Genomic DNA, 24446 nt, shown 5'->3' with positions numbered 1-24446 from the left:
AAACTATTTAAAGGTAAAAAGTGATAATATATTAAAAAATTTATATAATATATAATATAATAAATGTGAATGGGATTTTAATTTACGGAGATATGAAAATTAATTTCTATATATATTAAATTATAAGTAAAAATAATTCTAAGTAAAAATAAGTTTAAATACGCGTATATACCGTACTATACATTTAACGTTAAACGCACCTTAAATCATTCTAAAAATTATAATTATTAAAAAATAAGATAAATGTATTATATATATCCGATTCAATTATTTTTCGTTTATATATTTATGTATTTCTATATAAACATATAAGTTTCTGAGAGCTTTTAATCCATGATACATTTCATTTCGATCGGTACATGATATTTTTGAAGACAAATGAAAACGTTACGTTTTTTTACGTAACAAATAATTGTGAACAAATATCTATCATGATGATGATGATGATTTCAATGCATTTTTCAAGTTAAAATATTTTAAATTACAATTATTTTTGTCTACTTTAAATGCGTCCACCCAGGAGAGCGTGTGTAATTAATTGTATTACGTTCAATAAATTATTTATAAAAATCACGAGTAAAATAAAATCTATTAGAGTCATATACATATTTTTAACTAAGCAGACTTTTACATAGAAAAGATCTAATACTTTCATTATTATTGAAAATATCAAAATCCTATACATATTTAAATTATTGATATTTTCAATTAATTCAAAAAATACAGCTGTTAATTATTATTTTTTATTACAAGTGCGATATTGCAACACTTATTTATACTCTATAACAATTATTCTGTAACTTTTACTATATTTCTGTTAGTGGAAAATACTAGTATAGATCTCTCCACTTATTTTTGTTCCAAATATTGATATTGATGACATCTTTGCTAATTTTTTAAATTACATTTAAAACTAGCAAATAGTACATATGTCAAACCTTTCTTTTACGTAATTTTGCTTTTGCTTCTTTTAATAGAAGATCAAATGTGTTATCTTCATTATCTTGTAACATGTGACCGTTATTAAGTGAACTGCTTGCCATACCATCTGCCGAAAAAAAATATTATTTGTACATTTTAAAATTCACGCTATATTGATTTTGTTTTAAATAAATATCTTTCCTTTGCTTGTAATTATTCTCATGATATTAAAAATCTTTGATTATATTCTCGTTTTATTCGATACTGGTAAAATCAAATAAATTAATTAATTTTCATTTTTAATCGGAAATATGAAAAAAATAAAAAATTATTTTCGATAGATAATTGTTAAGATAATTTTTTTTTAAATAAATTATTTTTTCGTTAAATATTTAATATAATACGTACCAAGATCGGCATATTTCACTTTGCAAAAAGCACGACGACCTCCGAAACATAAATCGTATCTTGGTAAACTTGGATCGTCGTTACCGTGCTCCACAGCCTCGTAGGCATCGTTTTTATAAGCAAAAGTTACGAAACCGTAATTATCGCTAAAATAAACGAAGGATAATTCATAATATAAATTCGTTATGTTTTTATGAAAATAATAAAATATCAAAATAATAAAACAAAATATGAAAAAATTACCCATGCTCACGAAAATGTACACTAATATCTACTACGGGACCAAAAGTTTCGAATCTTCTACGTAAATCAGCTTTAGTGATTCCTTCATCCAAGCGTCCAACATAAATCACTCTTCGCTCTTCTACTTGTTTTTGTTTCTCTCGATCGTACCAATTTTCAGGATAGGATCGCCGATACGAAGTTGGAGGTGATCTGATAAATATATGTATATATATAATAAATATATATGGTATATATAAGTGCACAAAATTTAATACATAAATGACTTTGTACAAGGAGTTTATCAGTTTTTCGATCGTATAAAAATTAAGTTTAAAAGAAGTTTTTGAAAGAAGTTTTGAATAAAAAATTGCGATATAATTCAAAATAAAAAGATGATTAAAGGATCATTAAATTTTCAAATTAAATGAAATTCTTGAATTGTCAGAACTTCCTGAAGAAAAATCATACAATTATATATATATATATCTCTTTTAAATGATTTATAATTACCTGTTAATTGAGAAATCTTTATTTTTATCTTTCTGATATTAATTTAATTTTCCTCGAAAATTTTATAAAGTTAAATGATTATAAAGTTTCAAAAATTAAATAATTTTTTTAAAGAAATATAGATATATACACATCGTTTCGAATCTTAAATTCATTCGCTTTGTCCAAAATGAATAAAAATATTTATGTTATTATTTTATAATTCAATTTATGAATCCAAAAAGAAAGATGAAGAAAATTTATTATATATATAATTTTAAATAAAGCTTATTTTATATTATATACTATAAATAAATACGTTTATATAATTTTATATAATAAGGTACAAATTCATATAATTGTACATACCGATAATTCTAAAATTGTAATGTCTCAATTTTAATTTCAACGTATAAAAATTTTTTTAAAAATAGCAAAATATTATAAATTAATTCTTAGAACATGAAAATATAACTTAGAAAGAATGTAGGATAAATTATGCTTTTTTTTTTATGAATAATTAGCAATTTTTACTTTTTTTTTTACTGCTTCTTTCTAGTTTTTTTTAATTTTAAAAAATATTTTAAATTATTTACCTTCTCCAATCCCTATAATTATGATAATTGCCCATAGAATATTGCCTATGTCTATCATAACTTGTATGATATCTTCTTTCTTGTCTTCTTCTCCTTCTTGACCATTTATTCCTTCCGAAATTTGAACGAGACGATGACCTATAAATATTTTTATATTTTTTTCTAAGCTAAAGCTAATAATTGATCAAACTAAATCTAATAATTAATCAATTATTTATTAAAATTTTATATAAATAATTTTTAATTATTTACCTAGAACAACTAGAATATCGAGAAGATGATTGAGATCTTGATCTAGAACGTGATCGTGAATATCTCGATCCTGAACTGAAAGTAGATCTTGTATCCGAACGTGAACGAGGACGTAAACGTAAACGTAAACGTGAACGTGAACGTGAACGTGAACGTGAACGTGAACGTAAACGTAAACGTGAACGTGAACGTGAACGTGAACGTAAACGCAATCGTGATCGTGATCGTGATCGTGACCGTGACCGTGACCGTGATCGTGACCGTGACCGTGATCGTGACCGCGATTGCGATCGTGATCGTGATCGTGACCGTGATCGTGACCGTGATCGTGACCGTGACCGTGACCGTGATCGTGATCGTGATCGTGATCGAGATCGTGATCGTGATGACCAAGTACTATTTGAGCTAACGGAGCTACGCCGACTTATTTTTCGATGACCTGTATTATTGCGTTTACGAGATCTACTTCGATTAGTACTACTTCTGCTCCTGCTTCTGCTTTTACTATTACTTCTTGATCTAGATCGACTCAAATTAGAACTAATTCCATGATTTTTATAAGATCGTTGACTTTTATCTTGCACGTTATTATTCCTGAAAATTATGAAGTTTATAGAAATACAGATTATTGATTATTTATTTCGTGTAAAAAAAAATTAATTTGTTTGTTGTTAACTTCTATTTTTTAAATTTAATATAGATATTTATTAAACAAATATACATATATTTTTAAATTTATTATTATACTTAAAACAATAATTGAAAGACGTAGGATCTATTAATCAATTATATCGATGTTAATCATTTATATTAATATTTTCCATTTTCATATATAATATTCATATAAATGCAATGATAAAAAATACGAAATTGTTTAAATATTAAATATTTTTTGGACGATAAAAAAATAAAATTGAATGTAAAAATGAAAATTAATAATTTCATATATAAATTATATAATACACATTTATTATAAAAATGACATCAAATTGAATAAAAATATTTTTTTTACCTTTGTTGCTTATGCCTCTCATCAACATCGATTAAAGACTTTGGAGGAAATTCAAATACTGTTTCATAAGTTTGAATCCCTATTTCACAAGTGGAAGGTTTTGGACAAACTTTTTTCTCATCTATATCTTGTTTTGGTTTCAAAACTGACACAATTTCTCTTTCTGACCAAATTAAATTTTGAGGATCATCTTTAATTGGTTCAGTTGTAGTGGAAGCGTGATGAACATATATTAGTTTCATAGGTTGCACTGGTGAATTTGTTCTACTATTGTCGCTACGATTTTGTTCTCTTCTACTTCTGTATTCTGCTAAATTTAATTTTTTACGAGGAGGTCTTTTTTCATCTTTTTCTGAACATGTTTTTTCATTGTTTTGAACAATAATATTCTGAACTTTATCGTGTAAGCTATTAGTAGTAGTTATTATACTTTCGTTAGGAATAACTTTAACAATAGGTGCTTGTATATTAGGTTTTTTTAATACAGAAACCATTTGTTTTATTCTCTGATTTCCTGTTTTTATAGATTTTGTTTTACTTACAACGTCTTGTATTTGCAAAATATTTGTTGTTAGAGCTGAATGCATTTTCATTTGAGATATTGAATTATTTGTAGATATATTTTGTCTATGAGAAATAACACAATTTGAAGTATTATTTGAAATATTAATTTTGTGAGAATTTTTTTCATTTGCTAATGCTTCCTTTCGACAATTTGTTTCATTTTGTGATTCTTTCATAGATTTGTTAACTTGAATATCATTAACTGTTGTAACTCCTGCTTGTTCTTCACTGTTATCACTTGCTTCTCCTGATTCCAAACCGCTATCCTTCTTTGAATTACTTTCGGTCGAATACTCCTTATTTTTTATAATATTTCTATGCGATGAAAACGATTGTTTTTCATATGCTATATAATAATGTGATAAATAGTTGGTCATTATTTTTTTTTTTTAACAAATATAATTTTTTTAGTAGCGGTAAACCATATTTTCATACTCACTGTTGCTATCTAAATTACTAATTGAAGAATTAGTACTACAATAATCATGATCCAGTTGAACTAGTCCACCATCGATAGTCTTATTTTGTGTATTATTTGTCACCTGATGTAATGTAATAATCGTTATATTAATTTATTTAAATAATGATTAATAACTTATAATTTTTTTTGCGATATAGCAACAATTATAATAATAATAATAATAACGATAATAAATCTTATTGTACGTGAAAAAAATTATTTGTTTACTGTTACGAAAGAGATGAAATTCAAAAGAAATAATTGGTAAGAGTTTTAGATTCAGCTCTTCTCTAAGTATCGAAATGATACTTATTATACACATATGTTCTTTTATATATTAAAATTATATCTACCTATAGATGAATATTATTATTATTATCATATATATAATAATTTATAATAATATAATAATATATATTTATTATATATATATAATAATATATAATATATATATTATTATAAATATATAATAATATATATAATAAATATATATTATTATATTATTATAAATTATTTATACTTAACTATTTTTAAAAGTTTATTTCGAAACAATGATGCAGCAGCATCCTGCATACGTGTTCCATTGCTGCGGCCAGTATTTTGAATATTAGGCATTGCTGGTATTACTGAAATCACCTTTTTACGTGCAGATGTCTAATATATGATACAATTTAATGAATTTTATCTTTATTTTTATTCTAAATATTTCTTTACTATACTAATTAGTTATATTACCTTTATATTTTCAACAACTTCTTTTGGTAAAGCATCTCTAATATTTTTATGTAAATTTGAAATTTGAGATTGCTTTATGCATTGTTGAATTTCATTAGATTTTGTAGATGTATCCAATCCATATTCCCTATTTATTCTGACAGATGGATAATTTGATACTAAAGTACTTTCAGAAGCTTCAAATTGTTCTAATAAACTTTTAACATCTCCTGCTTCCAAAACTTTTGATAAAAAAGAAAATCAATATAATGAACTTATAAATAATTTTTATAAATAAATATTTACGTATAAATTTTGTTTTAATAAAATACCTGGTAATTGATTATCAGATTTATTATCTTGATCAGATTTATTATTATCGTTTCGTGTATCTTTTTTGCGCTGTAAGCATTTTTCTCTTTTTTTCTTTTTTTGCTTTGCTAGTACATTTGTACTTATATTGATTCCTATACTATCATATTTATGTATGTTCTTTTTTTGCTTTTTTAAATGTTCAGACTCTATTAACAATGATTTAACTTCTGTTTCTAATTTTTTATTATCATTTTTCATAAAATCACCAATTTTATGATATGAATTATTTTCTGTTATGTACTCTATAAAAAAAGATTTATATAATCATAAAAATATTTATTGAATGAATGAAAAACTTATTAAATAAATTATAAATCTATTATGCCTTTATCGGTGCTTTTCAAACCGGATGTGCTCTGATTAATGTGAAGAGATTCTTTTTCTAAATCTTCTTGTTTCATTATAAGAAAATTAGATTCTAAGCTATGTATTGCTTGTTCATCTTGAAGTAGACTTTCTGAAGTACAAAAGTTTCTTTTATCTGTTCCATTCATACTTAATCCTATAATATCCATATATTCATCCATGTCTGAAGTCTGAAACAAAATTCTGAATGACAAATTGGATCGTTAAAAATAATAAATTTAACGAACCAAAGAATTAGTGAAACCTGTAAATAACCGATATGTTCATGCCAATCCGTAAGAACTTTTGCAAAATCTTCTTTAATACTATCAATTTTAGAAATATTAGAAATTTCTGAAATTGACATTTCATCCATATCCTCATTATGTCTGAAATTATAAAATATTAAATTTTATACAATTATAAAATTTATTTTAAATCGTAAAATTATTATTAATTGATTAAATTTTAAGTTTATAACGCATTAATAATAATAATATTTTACTTACTCGTGTTCTTTATTCCACAATCTATCAGAATTTGTGATATCAAGATGCGTTTCCATATAATCAAAATCATTTTCAACCATATGCATTAATAAATCTTGAGGTTTTTCCATTAAATTCTATTAAAACATAGGATAACATATATTATTATATGTAATATATTAATAATATTAATGATATATTATTACATTTATTTTTTACATTTTTATATTTTTAGATTTTGTAAGCTTTTATGAAATTTATTTTTTTTTTATAATAGCAATATTAAGTTCTAGATATAAGATCATAATTTAATATTTATAAAATTTATATTTATAATTAAATTTATAAAAAAAAATTAATTGCATATTTAAAAGACGAATCCAAAGAATAATATTATATATAATTATAAGTAAAGATTAATTAAAATTTAATAATGTTAATTAAAATATCTACATCGATATTACTAGAATATCATTGTAATCGTAATATCGAAATAAAAATTTAAATACAAATGAAAGAAAATATTATAATACATTATAATATTCTAATACATTGTTATATAAATATTATTGCTGATATATTATAAATAAAAATGTAAATAAACAAAATTTAAATACAAGAAATTATGGAAATATTCGTTATATTTAACAAAAATTTAATAAATTTGTTACCTGTTCCAAAGATAATGAAAAATCAGGAAATTGTTCTTCATCGTGAAAATTTAAATATCCAGTTTCCATGTCACAATATTCAATAATATATAATACTTTGTCCGTAATAATGCGATATAGTGATTTAATAAAAATTTATCTTGCAGCTCGCACACCAATCCGTAATTGAAAATAACAGAATAATTATAATACTTCATATACTGTAACCAAACAACCACGCGTTTATTTGAGGTTATATTTGACACATACATAACATAACTCGAATTTTGATATAAAATGAATATACAAACTAATATTGCGTTTTATTTTGAAATAAATATCTAAAATCGTTAACAGTTAAATTTTATAGTAGAAAATACAAAGTTTACAATTAATTACCGTTCGTATAAATATGAACAATCGATAAGAATCAAATTGTCAAATGAAATGATACAGAATTGTAAATGAACAATTTAGATACACTTACATTATGAAATTATACTTTGTCCGTAGTAATGCGATATAGTGATTTAATAAAAGTTTAATTTTTAATGTTTTTGATATTATATTATCATCACATTTAACTATATTATAAGTTTCTTTGTTAGATTCGAAACATGCTTCTACACGCGCGTATATACATATGACATGGCATACATATCATAAGCGCACGTGTCCAAACGCGAGTACAAAGCATACGGAGCTACATAAAATGCCACGCCTCCTAATTACCGATGAATTAATAAAAGTCAATTTAAAATTATATTAAATCACTGTTGGTATTTTTCGGATTAGTATAAAATATAATGTCATCTATAAAATATCGTTTCATAAATTATTTTTATATAATACAACGCGAATAGCGTGTCTTTGCAACGCTGTCTACCAATCACTAAATAACTACTTATGAAATTTTATAAGAAATTTTTCACACATAATGTGGAATATTTATATATATATTTTGATAGATATATATATAAATGATATATATTTAAAATGTTATACTTACTTAAAAAAAGAAAAATTCTTATGTCACACGTGACCGATACGATATACACACGCTTCTCCCGGTTTGATTACCATGCGCATTAGCTCACTTATCCATAGATTGTGTACATAACATAAGTACTAGTGCGTATTTTGTTACATTTGCATTTTATACAAGTATGTATAATATTGTATATATAATTAATTAATTATAATGTAATATTATTTTTACTCGATATTAAAATAAATTATAAACGATATTATATATTTATATATAATCTATAGTATATAATCTAAAGTAAAATAAACAATGTTATGTTTCGAAACATAAAGCAATATATAATTTTTGTAACTTTATTTATTCAAAAAATATGCAATAATTGAAAAAAAATATACATATATATATTTAATGTATATGTAATATATGTTGATTTCTAATTAATACGGTATTTTATATGTATATTTAAACGTGTTTACATGTATATTATAAAAATAATATATTTTTGTTAATAATATTATTTTATAATAAAATAACATGTAACTGAAACAAATATATATTTTTAAATTAATTTTTAAATATCTAATTTAATTTACTATACTTTAAAATTACAAAATTACTTAATTTATTATTATTAAATTTAAAAAAAATTTATAATAATATTATTTTGTATATATTATAAATTTATTGTTTTTAATTGTTTATTCAAATAAAATCAGTTTAATTATAACAATATAAAATATTTTAAAAAAATATAATAAATATATTTATATATATGATTTTAATAATATGATGTAATAGTATCGTATAAGTTCAAATACTTAATACATATTTTATTTTTTATATATATTCATAATTATTATTATTAACACTTATTTTAAGAATATTAGAATAATAATCAAATTTATTTTTTATTATTTAATCATTAATTTAATAGTTTCTCTTTTTCATCTCCTTACTCTTTTCCTCTTTATTTTTCTTTTTTTTTTATAACTATTTTCTTCACTGTTTAATAAAACTCAATTTTTAAAAAATTTTTTCTTTATTTCTTTTAAATTAATATTATTATAAGAATAATTGAATTTTAATAAATATATATTGATTCATATAATAAAAAATTATTATTATCTTATTTAAAATTATTATAATTTATTATTATAATTTTTAAATCATATATATATACATACGTATATATTTTTTTACCAAAAAATATTTATTGCAGTTATTAATTCTATTAAAATTAATAATAAAATAATCAAGTAATTTTGCTCCCTTCGTGAATAAAAAAGATCTAATTATGTATAAAAAGGATTAAGAATAATGATATGGAGTATCCTAATATATTAGTATCCTTCCTAATATTATATTATTTATCAATTTAAACTAATCAGGATATATATCATATCCATCATCAAATTCATAGTATTGACATAAAAAAAACATTTAATAAGACAGTAGAAGATCTTCACTCCTACAGAACTCAATAAATCAAACCAACATGTAAACTAAATTTCTGCCAACAAGTTGAAATCATATTACCATATTACCAATTAAATAGTACCATACTTGTTACAAAATTAAGTTTAATCCTATAATATTTAATAAACAAATATGTCACATTGCAAAAGAAAAGAAGAAGTTGAAGTGTATGTTGATAACAATATTTGTGGTTAGTTTATCAGTAATAAATATTTATAATTATTAATATATATCCTTAACCTCTCTTTAAATAATATTAAATGAACATATAAAACAAATATATTTTTTAAATGATATAAATGATATAAATCTTTAATTAGATATGTATATACAAAAGATATATGTATATAAGTAAGACAAATCGTATCAGAAAAGATTTACAAAACAATTATCAATTATTAAAAAAAAATTATATGTATGTAATTGTATATTTAAAAGAAAATATATATATATATATATATTGGAAATATCATTAACACATAAAATTCATATTTCATATTTGTTTTTTTAACTTAATTTTTTTGTATTAATACTCAATACTGTATTTCATTTAATAATATTGTTTTATTAAAAATCAAATAACGATTATTATTTTTATTCAAAGATAAATTATTTCATTCTAAATTGAACATAAAAATATATTTAAAAATAAAATAATCTTATCATAATAATTAATAAAAGATTTATATTAAATTTATTAAACTTATTGTTAAAGAAAATTTATGGTATAAAATATGTATTAAGTGAATATTTCTTATTTATTCTCTTTTGAACTATATTTTTTATATAATTTATGTATTATGTAATTTATAATTAATTTAAAAAGAATTTAAAAAGAAATATATAATAAGGTGAATCATTCAATAAGAATTGAATCAAGATAATAGAAAAAATTTAATTAATTTGATTATTTATATATATTTATTAGTAAATTGTACTTATATATATATATATTTATTACATTTGTAGATTAGATTAAAATAGTTTGAGGATATTATACATTTTTACATTAACAAAACATTATTCATGTAATTGAAAATTATTATATTTTGCTGATAGAATTTTTTATCACTTGTCTACAATATTATTTATAATCACAAGATCGTTTCTTTTCTTTCTTCCTTATTTTTTTTTTCTTTCATTTATTCTACTTTAATCTTTCATTTTTATCTTGCTTTTTCATTTTTGTCTTGTTTATTCACTTTTCAAATTCTCTTATATATATATTCATACATTTTAACATTCTATTGCTTCTTTTATTGTCAAAAAAAATTGTTTTCATATTATTTTCATTCTTAATATATACTGTTTCTAATATTTCTCTTTCTTTTCTTGTCAGTTTATTATTAACATACTATTTGAATTCATTACAATATGTATGAAATATGTTTTTCCTCGCTTTAGTCAATTATTGATTTTATTCAAAGTTCTCGTTTTCATTTTTTTTTTTCTTCTTTTTCCATCATTTTCCAGTTTACATTATATTTTATACTCGTATATGTATAATATTAAATTATCACAATACAACGACGAATATATCGAAATAATTCAAATCGGAATCGAATTTTAAAATATTTATTAGTAAATATATAAAAAAATAATGAGAATCAAATATCTATTGAAATGTTACTAGTCAACATTTTGAAACTATTCTACATTTAATTAATAAAGAATTTCTATTTTTGTTAAACAATTTATTAAATTTACAATAAAATATATTACCACATTGGTATCGAAATCTGGAAAAAAAAAATCTTTTAGAAAAAAAGAAAAAAAGAAAAAAAACTAAAAGGATAAGGAGTAAGAGAGTCACAACTAATGCCAACATCGTATGCAGAGAAGACTACGAAAGAAAAATTAAAGCGTAGATAAAGATTGAAAGACAATCTCCATTGTTTCGAATTGTTTCTTTTATAAAACATTCGGAAAGAAATCATGTTTAAATGCCATGAAAAACCATCCATTTGAATCATCTCTGAAGAAATTAAAAAAAAAAATTAATCTCCATTATAATCTCTATATTATAAAGGAAATATAACAGAATGAGATTAATCATCAAAGCCATCTCATTGTGCAAAAAACGATAATTGGAGCCAACTTTCTAAAAAGATTCAACTTATTTAATTTGTTAGAATAAAAGATTTATATACAGTACTATTATGAGAAGTATATGTATAAGTGAAAAATTTGATATTGAATTGTGTTATTTCTACAATTCGTATATAAATAATTATAAATAATTTCTTCCATAACATTTTTAAAGATTTCTTAACAATTGCCACACAATTTTACTCGATTAAAATATCAGATTATATCCATTAAATTACTATTCTTCATTAGCAAAAGACAAGATAGTTCTAGAGGTTATAATGTACTAAAATAAAATTCAAGAATGTTAGTTATAATCCTTCAAGAATCAATCTATTTTACATAAAGAAGAAAAAAAAGAACAAGATAGAAAATGTGATCTTATTGCAAATTAAATGAAGTTACAATTTCAGATATCAAATATACAAAATTTATAAATACAACGATAGATTTACACCACACTTATTTTATAGTGTCGATCAAAGAATCACCAAAAAAATAACTGTTATTATATGCTCGATTTATACAAATTTATAAATAATCATATAAATATTCGATTTTTGCAATGGAACACAATTGTTTTAAAGATTTATAGATACAGTTCTTCAAAACAGTTTTTCTTTTCTCTAGAATCCATTATATCGATGATATAATTGTAGTTTCCAAGTTTTCATAACACAGTGTGAAAATCTATATTAAATAATTATAATAAAGATTCCATTACAATGGATTTTCATTTCAAGAAGAAATTAGAAAGATATAAAATCAACAAGATGTTATAGCACTATATTAAATAAAAGTGCTAAATAAAAAATTATTCCGATTTATTTCTGCATGATATAAATCATTTTTACGTTCTATAATAATTTCCAATACATCCTATATAATGATTTTGAATGCTGGCTTTAAAAAAGTAAATATCTTAATAAAATTTTACACGTTTATTTTGTGGCAATACTTTTAATACAAAAATTATTATAACTACGAATAACATTATCAAGATAATATATAAAGGTTAAAATTTTCATAATACGAGTAGATTATATTCTTGCTTTTTATACGTTCTGGAATATTAAAATATATATAATATAAATGATTATCAAATTAAAGTTTTAATATAAATATATATTAGTAACATATATGTGTTCGTGAATTTATTGATCGATTTAATAAATATATAACATTTACAAACCTTTTACATTCGAAGATTTTGTTTGCTCATATTAGTAGCTATTCGAAGCAATTTCAATATTTATATATAGGTAAAAATGTACGTAAAAAGAAGAATTTGGAAGATACAAAAAAAAAAAGAAATTATAAACTCGAGTTCAATACATCCTGCTCGAATCGATAGAAGAAGAAGATTAAATTGAAAAATATACAGTTATTTCTTTACATGAGGCTGATGTATTGTGCAGATCTACACGTTGCCAGGAGAATTTCCTCATGAAGAGGAAAAGCTGATGTAGATTCGTATACACTACGTAGAATTTTATACATACATGTACAGTTACATAGACTAATGCTCATCTTTCATCATTCGTCTTTATGCTATGTAATATGAATACGCCGAAATAATTGCCCGTTGCAGGAATACGTGAAATAATTACGATTTATTTTAGTCACAATATTACGAATTGAATAAAAATTTCAAATAATTCGATAGTGAAGTCTTTGAATCCTGCAAAGGGTTAATAAAAAAACAATTTAAGTAATATCTATATATAAAAATAAATCAAAAACTAAATTAAATTTTTTAAAAAAATAATTTTACATCTTTTTATTTTGAAAATTATTTTTATTAATAAATATATATTATAAAATTAACATAGATAAAATGTTTCTAATGATTTCATTTTCAATATAGCAAACCATGATAATGTTCACATGAAAAGAGGTTCTGTAGTTGATTCTCACTTTTGTTTATGTCGAAATGCGAACGAAGGATGTTTCATTCCTACGGATTGTAATACTTTTCAACCCACTAATACTGGTACAGTAAGCGCATGTTTACCTTATCAATGTATTGAAGAAATGGAATGGAATTGCTATACCCCGCCGAAACCAAGTTGTAAATGGTTAAATAACTTTTGTGAATTACGTCGCCAATGGAGTAATCATGCTCGCCGGCAAAAATGTAAATGTTGCAACTGTAAACAACGGTAAGAATGCATTATTTGAAATTTCATATATAAAATAGAAATTGTTGCATCACGTACTTTCATTTATATATATTTAATTAATTTAATATATTAATTATGTAGGTATATTTTTTATCATTAAATCGTGAATGTTTGTGTATTCATGTAAAATTTCAATTTTATATTGATATTAATTATAATTTTATATATACGAAATATAGAACAAAATATTTTTCACAATGCATATTTAGAACATGAACAAAAATTTCTATGTAGATGTTATTTCTTTTCATTGATAAAGATATAAATTTATATAAATTTTATTTTATTTACAGTCTATTTCTTATTAAATTTAAAAGATAAGTTCTTAAGTATTGAATTTTAATAAAATATATATTTTCCGATTCTTTTTATTTAGATTCAAATATTTATACATATGTATATATTATATAATAAAAAAAAATAAATAAACAATTTTTTAAGCTGTTTATCAAACCAGAGCTTTGTTTTTTCTACTATTTCTATTTTTCTACTATTTCAGAATATTTTAATTCTGAAAATATTTTTTGTACATAATTGTACATTATAAACATATTTTTTAGATCAACATTTGTCTAATTAAAAGACAATTATTTTACGTTACGTTTTTATATCTTTATTTTTGTATCAAATGCTACATTTAATTTTATTAATAAATTGTATTTGTTAAATTTATAAATTTCTAATATATAATATTTAAGAAACATAAAACACGCAAAAAAAAAATGGAGAAATTTTAAATGCTAAATGATATATTCTCATAGAAATTAGATTAACAATGATTATCGAGAATAATGCTAAAAAAATAATAAACAATAATAAATTTTTTTAGTGATTGATTTTGGGAAATTTTGGGAAATAAAGTATTGCATATGCGTTAACCACGATCTGACAAAAAATGAAGATATTAGAGCAGAGATTAAAATCAGGAATCGGAACAAATTAGACAATTTCGAGTGAAGATTTTAATTTTTCCTCTTTAAGGATTTCAATGAATTCCTCAGTGGAATATATATATATATATATATTTGAATCTCATCTTAAAACAAATGAGATTTTCTTATTCTCATGTTTTTTTCTTATTTTTTACAAGACAAATAAAATGCTACTTTTCGAAACATACGTCTATAAAAGTATTAAGAGGAAAGATAAATAGATATCTCTTTCGTTAGATTTAAAACCATATGCATTCGTCATTTTGCTGATTATTTACAAATAGATAGATAATTAGTAATAAATAAATAGAATAGATATTATTTTGACTATTCACTTTCATATTTATATAATTATAGTTTTGAAAAATAATAATCGCAACATTATTTCTTCGCAATAGAACGTTTAATTATCTAGTTTTAAATAATAAAAATATAAAATTAAAAATTACATTCGGCAATGAAATATTATACGTACTCGTTATATATATTTAAAAAAAAGAGATAGCTTTAAATTGAATTTATAGATTCGTAATTTATTATTGAAATCAAAATTATATCCCATCGAAGAATGAATCGATCGATCCATTTTGAATTTATTTATTGTTTTATGAAAATGCTAAAATGCATATCATATGCATACATATATATATATGTACCATGTAAACACATTGAAAATCTATTTAATTTATATTTTCATCTTATATATTTATGAAAAGATATACGTAGAATTTGAATATTTCTAAGTGGGATATATAAAGTATTGAATTATTGACTTGTATTATTTTACATGAAGGATTAATATAACAAATGACGTGATGAATCCGGTAAGTGTCAGCAATACAACGGGAAGTACACCACATATGTATATACGTACTTGTAATAATGGATGGAAAAAGAAAAACGCATTTAGTTTGCTTTCTTACATTGGGAGTATTGGTTACACCACTCTGATACCCAGACCCCTGGCTTTGGTTTCATTTACGTTATTGATTTTTATTATTGTAGCATTATCATCTGGTTTAATTATTTATCAACATTATTCTTCTTCTCTTAAATGCTTAAGACATACTTAAGACATTCTAATTAAAAATTGTAAATGAGAATAGTACATAAAATTTCGTATTAAAATATTAATTGATAAATAACATTGATCTATAGGTTAAAAAAACATAAAATTATTATCAATTATATTGATTATCAAAAAGGGAAAAATAATAATAAATTTCTACTATAATATATTTTAATTATTATAGTTATCTTATATTTATAAGAATTATACATTTAACATTAAGAACATGCACATTGTACTTATATTGTTAGTACATATACATGAATACAAATACACAAATATGGTTTAAGGACATTTGTAATACGTGTTGTTATTATTTTTATAAAACGTAAAACATGAATAATTTTATTATTAAATATACTCTTATTAAACATTAAACATCCGAGTAAAGCTATTTAATTTGATATTTCTATAATAATATATTTTAACGATTTCTAATTTTTTAAATTTTTATAAATTAAAATGAATAATAAATATATAAATAATAATAGTTAATAATATCTAATTCTGAATAAAAGATTATAGAAATACATATATTTATATAACGTAATCAATGTAATCAAAATTTATTTTATTTCTCATTTCTTATTACATATTATTTGAATATTATTATCGTTTATTTATTTAATAAATAAATCGTGATGTAACAATAATAAAGATAAAAAAATTAATTATATAAGATATATTACATTTAACTTTAAAAACTTCATTTAAATATTTATATTTAAACTATAATATCCTTTATTTTATTAAAGATTTAAATAAGATAAGATAATACATTGTGATATATTGAATAAATAATACATCAAAAGTCTTAAAATGAAAATATGAAAAAATGAAATATAAATCTTAAGATGAAAATATTAAATATCGCGAAATTAAATAAAATTTGATATATAAAAAAAATAATATCTTTTTAATATTTTAAAAAAAATATAAATATGATGTCTTCATGATAACATTATCTCTTTTAATTTATTACATTATAGTTTTAGAAATCAAAATTTTTTATGATATTGTGATGATATTCTACTTACTTGATTCTTAATGATATTTTATTATTTATCTATCATTCATATTGTAAAATTGTCACAATAATAGTATATTTATTTATTATTATGAGTTCTTTTAAATCACTATCTATCGTTAATTTATTATTATTCATTTTTATATATTTATTTTTATAATTTATATTTTATTTATTATATTTATTTTTATATATAAAAAGATAATTAATTTTTAACAGATGATTTTTTCGTTCTCTTTTTCTTATATTTCTTTTCTATTCTTTTTCTTTTTTTAAATTTCTTGATCTTTTAAAATTAAATTCGTTTTATATAGAATTCTTAATTAGCATTTTTTGTGACACATATATATATATATATATATATTAATTAAATTATATAAGAAAATTTTTATGATTTTATTATCAATTCATCAATTCAATAATGTTTCTTGTAAAGAGGACAGTATACTAACGTTGATAATTCATCAACCAATAGCTGAAGTTGTAATATATCACGTGATTTGGTTTGTTTATATTCGATGATTCGTGTAAGTGAACTTACTTATAGTTGAACGGATATTAGTAACTTGTACTTATTGTGTGTGATAAATAATATTTTACTTATTATTATAATATAATAATATTTTGATTGTCTTGTATATCTTTAAAATAATTAATAAATATCAATATTTAATAAATTTATTGCAAATGTGAATAAATTATATATAAATAATTATATAGAAATGACAATTTATAAGATTCGATCAATTTTAACAGAAAAATTTGTTGTACCAAAAATTTCTTTTCTTATGCGCACACGACAGTATCAATATTTATGAAAATCTTATTTTTATATTTTTATAAATTTGAGTAAAAAATTTATCTACGATAAAAAGTGATTTTCATTTCATTAAGAAATTACAGACATTGATGAAACCATGGCTTACACAAAAATATCTAAAGTTAAAGAAGATGATGTTCTTGAATGTTTTCTTTATCCAAAAATTTGCTACACAAAGCCTTTAATAACCATAACAGAGGAAATTCTTATACAAGAAATTATAAAATTCAATGAAGAAATTGCATCATACATTGAAAATTATATTTGGCATAATGATAATTTGATTTTTCGTCCTAGAACAAAACAAGCATTATTATTAGAAAAACTTGTTGAAAATTCTACAATTATAGAAGGTAAAATATTATATAATTTCATAAATTATTGATTTTAATCATTATATAATATTATTTTTATTTTTACAGAATGTAATATATTACCTCACATTTATGTACGCTTATGTTTTGATGAAGATATAACCGATGAATGGTTTACAGTTTTTTTAATATCTAAACTTACACAAACTTTTGATGGGCTGATCGCTAGAATTATAGACTCTGATGGTGAATTTCTTTTAATAGAAGCTGCAAATGTTTTACCTCCATGGGCTAATCCTGAAACGTGTGAAAATCGTGTATTTATGTATAATGGTGAATTACATATTGTTCGCGATAAACATAAAACGTTATTGGATTCATTAAATAATATTTGGGAGGAACCTTATCTATACAGGGCCCCTGAGAAAGTACAAGATGTATTAAGAAAGCGAATTAATACTTATCCTGGTGAAATTAAAAAGAGAAATCATAAGGCTCGAGTTTTTTTATCAGAAAAAGCAATTTCAATACTTCAACAAGAACCAAGATTAGTTGCATTAGCTATTCGAACTATATGTCATTCTGATCCATTTGAAAGAAAAGTAAAAATTAAATTATTATCATCTTAATTTTTATCCAAATAAATTTTATTTATAATAAATTAATTTATTGTCATTAATTTTTATTTATTGCAGGTTTGTCGTGCCATGAGATATTTCCCTCCTGAACAACGTATTATGGTTAATATACGAATGACTAAATGTTTGTATGCAATGGCAAATCATTGTCGATATACAGGTGATCCAAGAACAGGCTGGAATATACCACCAATAACTTGTTCAAAGTACAAATCTCATATACTTGGAATTAAAATAGCATGTGGCTTAGAAATGTTAGTTGCTCGTGCAATTGAAGAACGTAGAAAAAGAGAAAAAACATCGGTTAATGATTCTGACAAATTAAAAGCAAATGATGATGTTTTAAATGCATATTTAAATCGTTTAGAAATTAGTGGTTACTTTAGAAATTTGTTAAAAGGCAGCGAAGAATATGAAAAGCTCGTGAATGCGGCTAAAGATTATTATTTGAAGTATTTTAACTTATATAATTCTAATATCAAAAATAATAAAAGCGACGCTGAAAAAGTTTTAGAAGCATGGGAAAACATACAGACTAATGATATTGAATTGCATGGTAATCTTTTAAAAATTAATGTTCATTTGATAAACTCATTAGTGTTTAATTGTTACTTTATATTGTATTTTGTATATTGTATATTGTAGTTCAAGATGAAGTTGCATTAAGTCCTGCAGATAGTGATAGTTGGTTAAATGTAGATCCAGTACAGTTAGAAACATTTTTAAACGAAAAATGGGGAAATGTTAAAAGCAAGAAATATGAACAAGAATCATTAAGTGTTAAAGAAAAAGTACAGATGTTCTTAAATCAAAATAGTGATATTGATGGTGTACAATTTTTAGAGTATGTTTTATATATATATATATATATACATATATATGTTAGAATTTTAATGATATTATAAAGAATGCTATATACATTATCTGTTTTCATTCTATGTTTTTTCTTGTTTTCAGAGATTTTTCAGTTGAAACTGATATAATACACGACTCGGAAGATAATGGAAAAATTGAATTCGATGCGGATATATTTGACAGTACATTGCGAGGTATATTAGATTTAGTTGTTCCTGGAAATGAAGGAGAATTTGAAGGAAGTTCAGAAGGATCTTTAGGTGAAGACAATGAAGATAAAAGGAATGAAATGGATAAATATATGAGACTGTTAGATTCTCAATTGCAATCTGAAATAGAAAAAGATGAAAATTCCGAGATAAATAAAAATTCTGATGTCGTAGAAGATAATTTGATAAAAAGTATTGCAGAGGAAGCAGGTGGTTCGGGTCCAACTGGAAATATAATAGGTGAATCTGCTCGACGACTTCTGCATTTACAATTACAATCGCCCACTACAGTACCTCCTGATTTACAAAGTTAATATTTTTATTTATATAATAATATATATCGAAAAATATGTTAATGATTGTTAATAGATTGAAATTCTCATTAATTATTTTATACGAAGTATACATATTTATTATTTGGAAAAATGAGAGAAAGAATTAAAATCAATAGTATCTTTAAATATAGATTGAAAAAAAAAAAAAAAGAAAAAAAGGAGAGTAAATTTATATATATAAAACTCATAATTTAAATAATTTTTTTTTTATAAAATAACATTTGTATACTAATTTTGATTTCATTTATATTTCAGTCTTTTATTATACAAAAGTTTATTCAATTACAATATTAAATGAAATACATGAATATATATGCCTACTTGTGTATATATGTATGTACATATTAAAATATTATTATATTTTACTCTGAAATATTACAAGAATTTGTTAGTAATAACAAAAATTAATTATTTCAGTGATGAATTTAACCACTTTGGAATTTTATTTTTTTTTTCATTTAATAATTCATTATTAGTAGTAGATGTATTAAATGCTGATCTACTATTTGTAACATTATTTATATTCACATCTTCATTTATTGTTTTAGTTTCTTGATTTATCATTAATTTTCTAAAATAGAATAATATAATATATTAAAAAAAAATTAGTATTTATATTATAATAAATATAAATTATATCACTTACCTAGTTTTAGCCACTTGCAGTTCAACTTTTTTAGGATCTGTAAATTTTTGTTTCACATCCGATTTGAGAGTTGATGATCCAGAATAATGAATAATAGCACAGGGAACTAAGTTTTCATTAATTAAGTGAGAATTAGGATCCAAAATATGTTTTGGTGGTGTAGTAACTATTTAATAAGAAAAATATGTATTTTTAATTATAATAAACGCGTATAATCAGCATAATATATATTGTAGTATAATTTAAATCAGTTGAGATTAGTTAGAGTATATGTACTTATATATCATTAATTATATAAATAATTATATAAATTTATATAAATAATGTAATTTATATAAATATTGTTATCAATAATTCTTTTAAAATTTTTCTAAAAAAAAATAAAATATAAAATTTAATTGGTTTAAAGAAAAATTATAAAATGCCAGTTTTTGTATGATAATTTACTTTTATAAATATAAAGCTTATTCTATTATTATTTTAAATCTTTCTAAAAGCATATGTGATGTTCCATATATCTGCGGAAAAAATATCGGATATAGATAATAATAATTAATGATACATGAAAATAATAAAAAGAAATTTTTTTTAAATATTAAATATAGAATATTAAGAAATAGCTTTGGAGGATTGATTTTAAACATTAGAAACAATAAATAATAGTTGATGTACAAAAATGTTGATTGAATCTTATTTATAATTTGAAAAATAATTTATATATATATATATATAAATTAAATAAATTTAATCTTTTTAATATATATTATTATATTATTTATAATATTATTCTTTAAGAATCTCTGTATTATTTTGTTTACACATATGGAATATTACTTTTACTTACAGATTATAAAATCACTATTTTCATCACTTAAATAACATTTTATAAAGTCTTTGATCGCTTGTACAGTTTCCATTGGTTGAAATAAACCTTGGAGGACAAATTGATCTGGAAATTGTATACGGATTATCGTGTAATGATATTTGTTTAATTGATTTAATATTTGTTTTTTTTGATTTGACTGTCGTTGAACATTTGTTAAAAGAGGTGCTTCTTCCAATTCTTTTCTATAACGTTTAGCATCTCTTAATAATATTTTTGCATCATCAACTGTTAAATCATAAAAATCATCTGGTAATTCATCTCTGAACGTTCCTTGAATTGTAGCCTGATTAAATACCAAAGCATTTCTTTCACCTAACTACAACAAAAAAGATTGTATATTTTGTATTAAAAAAAGAAAAAAGGAATTTATATATCTTACAAATCTTACAAATTCTATATTATTTAAATCATCTGATTCACGTTTACTGCACGATTGCATTAAAATTTGGTTTCCAATACCAGTACTAGTTGATGGTATTATTTTATCTTCTTTTTGCTCTTTTATTATTTCTTTTGTTTTTTTTTCCATGTTTTGAGAACGTACTACTAATTCTTTTATTTTTTGCATTTCTTGATTTGTAGATACATTAGATTCTGATACTTGATTAGAATTTGTTGGTAATAAATAATCATTTTTAGAATTTTTTTTATCAATATCAATGTTTTTATTAACCGTTTTTAATGTTGCTGAAGTAACACTATCTATATTTTTAGGATTTCTATGTACCAGCCGTAATATAGCTTTACCATTATTGATTCCTAATAACTTTAAAGTTGTATTTTTTAAAGCTTCTGTTCCAGAAATCTGTAAAAATCAATAAATAACATTAAATTGATTTGACATATTTTTTTGATTTCATTTCAATTTAATGATTGGTAAATAATAAATATTATCTTTAGATGATAATATATAAAAAATTAATAAATAATAATTAATACATATATTAAGTAAAGTAAAAAGTAAGATATAAATATAATTATAATATAAAAATATATATATAAAAATCAGTTTAAATAAAATACAAATTTATATAGAAGTTATCAATATTGATATTGATTAACTTTTTCTTAATACAAACTTGATTATTAAAATAATACTAATAATAAAATATATATATATATATATATATATATATATATATATATATATATATATATATATATATATATATATTCATACCTCACGATGCATATAAATCAATGTAACTTTTTCAAAATCCTCATTGACATTTAAATTTTTTAAAATTTCAGCTAATGTTACATTAGGCATAAATTCACTCATCAATCTTTCTCCATTTTCTAACTGTATACCTATTACAACAGTGGAAGTAGAACGTATTTTTGTACAAGGAATCATTTCTAATTGTGCATTATTTGCCAATCCGGTAAAACGTAATATAGCATTAGGATCTAATACATGATTGAAATGCCTATATATTAAATATATTTAATTAAATATTTTATTTTGATACTTTACACTGTTTCATTTTTATTTTATTTTTAAATGAAAATACTTACTTAAGATCATAATTATCCACATTATATCCATGCTTTTGACAAACTTCTTCCAGTATCTAAAAAAAATATTTCAATTAATATTAATATGAAATTAAAAAGTATTTATATAAATAATTTATTAATAACTTTACTGCTTACTTGTAATATTGTAGTATTTGGAGTTACCGCAACATTTTGCCGACGACCATTTGGTACAAGAACTATAACGTTTTTATTTGTAGCCATAATTTCGTGTATTTGCTATAGTTTATAAAAGATAATTCTTTATAGCAATTGTTTTAATTATATGAATATTTATAAAATTGATGAAACTTCAAAATAAAACGTAAAACAAGGAAGGAAATCGTTGTAATAAACAATAATTTGAAAATATTCAAATATCATATTCATATTCAATATGTATATTTTAATATTAAGAAAATATTGAATATTATAAATATTTCTCAATATTATATGTTTAAAAATTGACAATTAATGGTAATGATAGGTTAAATAGTATAATGATATGTATATGTATTTGTAATATCTACTTACAGAAGAACGGAATATATAATAAATCAAATAATAAAAAAAAGTATTTTTTATTTATAAAAATTTGTATATTATGATATCTTAAATATGAAATTGTTTATGCATACGTTAATATATAACTTTGTATGTATATATAAATTATCATTTTACATACAAAGGTTATGCAGGTATTGATGATAGCGCATTCTACAATTTATAATATATTATAGAATTCAGAATATAATTTATAATATAATTAAATGTTACATAATAATATAATTTAAAATATAAATAAATATATATATATATATATTAAAAAGAAAAACTAATAAGAATTAAAAATTTAAAATAATAAATTTATCATTGTATATATTTATTATTATTTTTTGAAATATATATGTATATATATATATATATATATATATATATATATATATATATATATTTAAAAAT

The 24446-nt window shown here is 21.5% G+C and overlaps 3 protein-coding genes across 6 annotated transcripts; 1 reads left to right on the top strand and 2 right to left on the bottom strand.

The window, feature by feature from the left end:
- Positions 1-270: 270 nt before the first annotated feature.
- On the bottom strand, positions 271-8387 carry LOC727127 (NK-tumor recognition protein). 2 transcript variants are annotated; one of them, XM_026439236.1, is made up of 15 exons: positions 7987-8387; positions 7521-7720; positions 6871-6986; positions 6627-6750; positions 6342-6552; positions 5974-6258; positions 5663-5883; positions 5453-5581; positions 4907-5009; positions 3904-4813; positions 2892-3485; positions 2640-2777; positions 1573-1764; positions 1330-1475; positions 271-1048 (listed from the first exon to the last, which is right to left on the bottom strand). In XM_026439236.1, exons 2-15 carry the CDS (start codon positions 7587-7589, stop codon positions 933-935), a joined length of 3354 nt encoding a protein of 1117 aa, XP_026295021.1. In that variant the 5' UTR covers positions 7590-7720; positions 7987-8387; the 3' UTR covers positions 271-932. The 2 variants fall into 2 exon arrangements, with proteins under 2 accessions (XP_026295021.1, XP_026295024.1); XM_026439239.1 differs by having other exon boundaries at positions 5453-5563.
- A 205-nt stretch (positions 8388-8592) lies between these two features.
- On the top strand, positions 8593-21303 carry ecd (ecdysoneless). 2 transcript variants are annotated; one of them, XM_006571703.3, is made up of 7 exons: positions 8593-8663; positions 13997-14213; positions 18166-18435; positions 18505-18998; positions 19092-19590; positions 19680-19878; positions 19992-20589. In XM_006571703.3, exons 2-7 carry the CDS (start codon positions 14171-14173, stop codon positions 20410-20412), a joined length of 1926 nt encoding a protein of 641 aa, XP_006571766.1. In that variant the 5' UTR covers positions 8593-8663; positions 13997-14170; the 3' UTR covers positions 20413-20589. The 2 variants fall into 2 exon arrangements, with proteins under 2 accessions (XP_006571766.1, NP_001229364.1); NM_001242435.1 differs by having other exon boundaries at positions 8623-8663; positions 18157-18435; positions 19992-21303.
- On the bottom strand, positions 20657-24254 carry LOC727144 (tether containing UBX domain for GLUT4). Of its 2 annotated transcripts, none has more exons than NM_001242434.1 (8): positions 24018-24049; positions 23622-23723; positions 23484-23539; positions 23146-23395; positions 22354-22770; positions 21924-22281; positions 21080-21245; positions 20657-21004 (listed from the first exon to the last, which is right to left on the bottom strand). In NM_001242434.1, exons 2-8 carry the CDS (start codon positions 23706-23708, stop codon positions 20842-20844), a joined length of 1497 nt encoding a protein of 498 aa, NP_001229363.1. In that variant the 5' UTR covers positions 23709-23723; positions 24018-24049; the 3' UTR covers positions 20657-20841. The 2 variants fall into 2 exon arrangements, with proteins under 2 accessions (NP_001229363.1, XP_026298361.1); XM_026442576.1 differs by lacking the exon at positions 24018-24049 and adding an exon at positions 24169-24254 and having other exon boundaries at positions 20666-21004.
- Between the last annotated feature and the right edge of the window lie 192 nt (positions 24255-24446).

Source organism: Apis mellifera, linkage group LG1, assembly GCF_003254395.2.
Source record: "Apis mellifera strain DH4 linkage group LG1, Amel_HAv3.1, whole genome shotgun sequence".
Classification (NCBI taxonomy): Eukaryota; Metazoa; Arthropoda; class Insecta; order Hymenoptera; family Apidae; genus Apis; species Apis mellifera.
The sequence above is the reverse complement of the archived record's forward strand: the minus strand, read 5'-3'. Positions and strand labels throughout refer to the sequence as shown.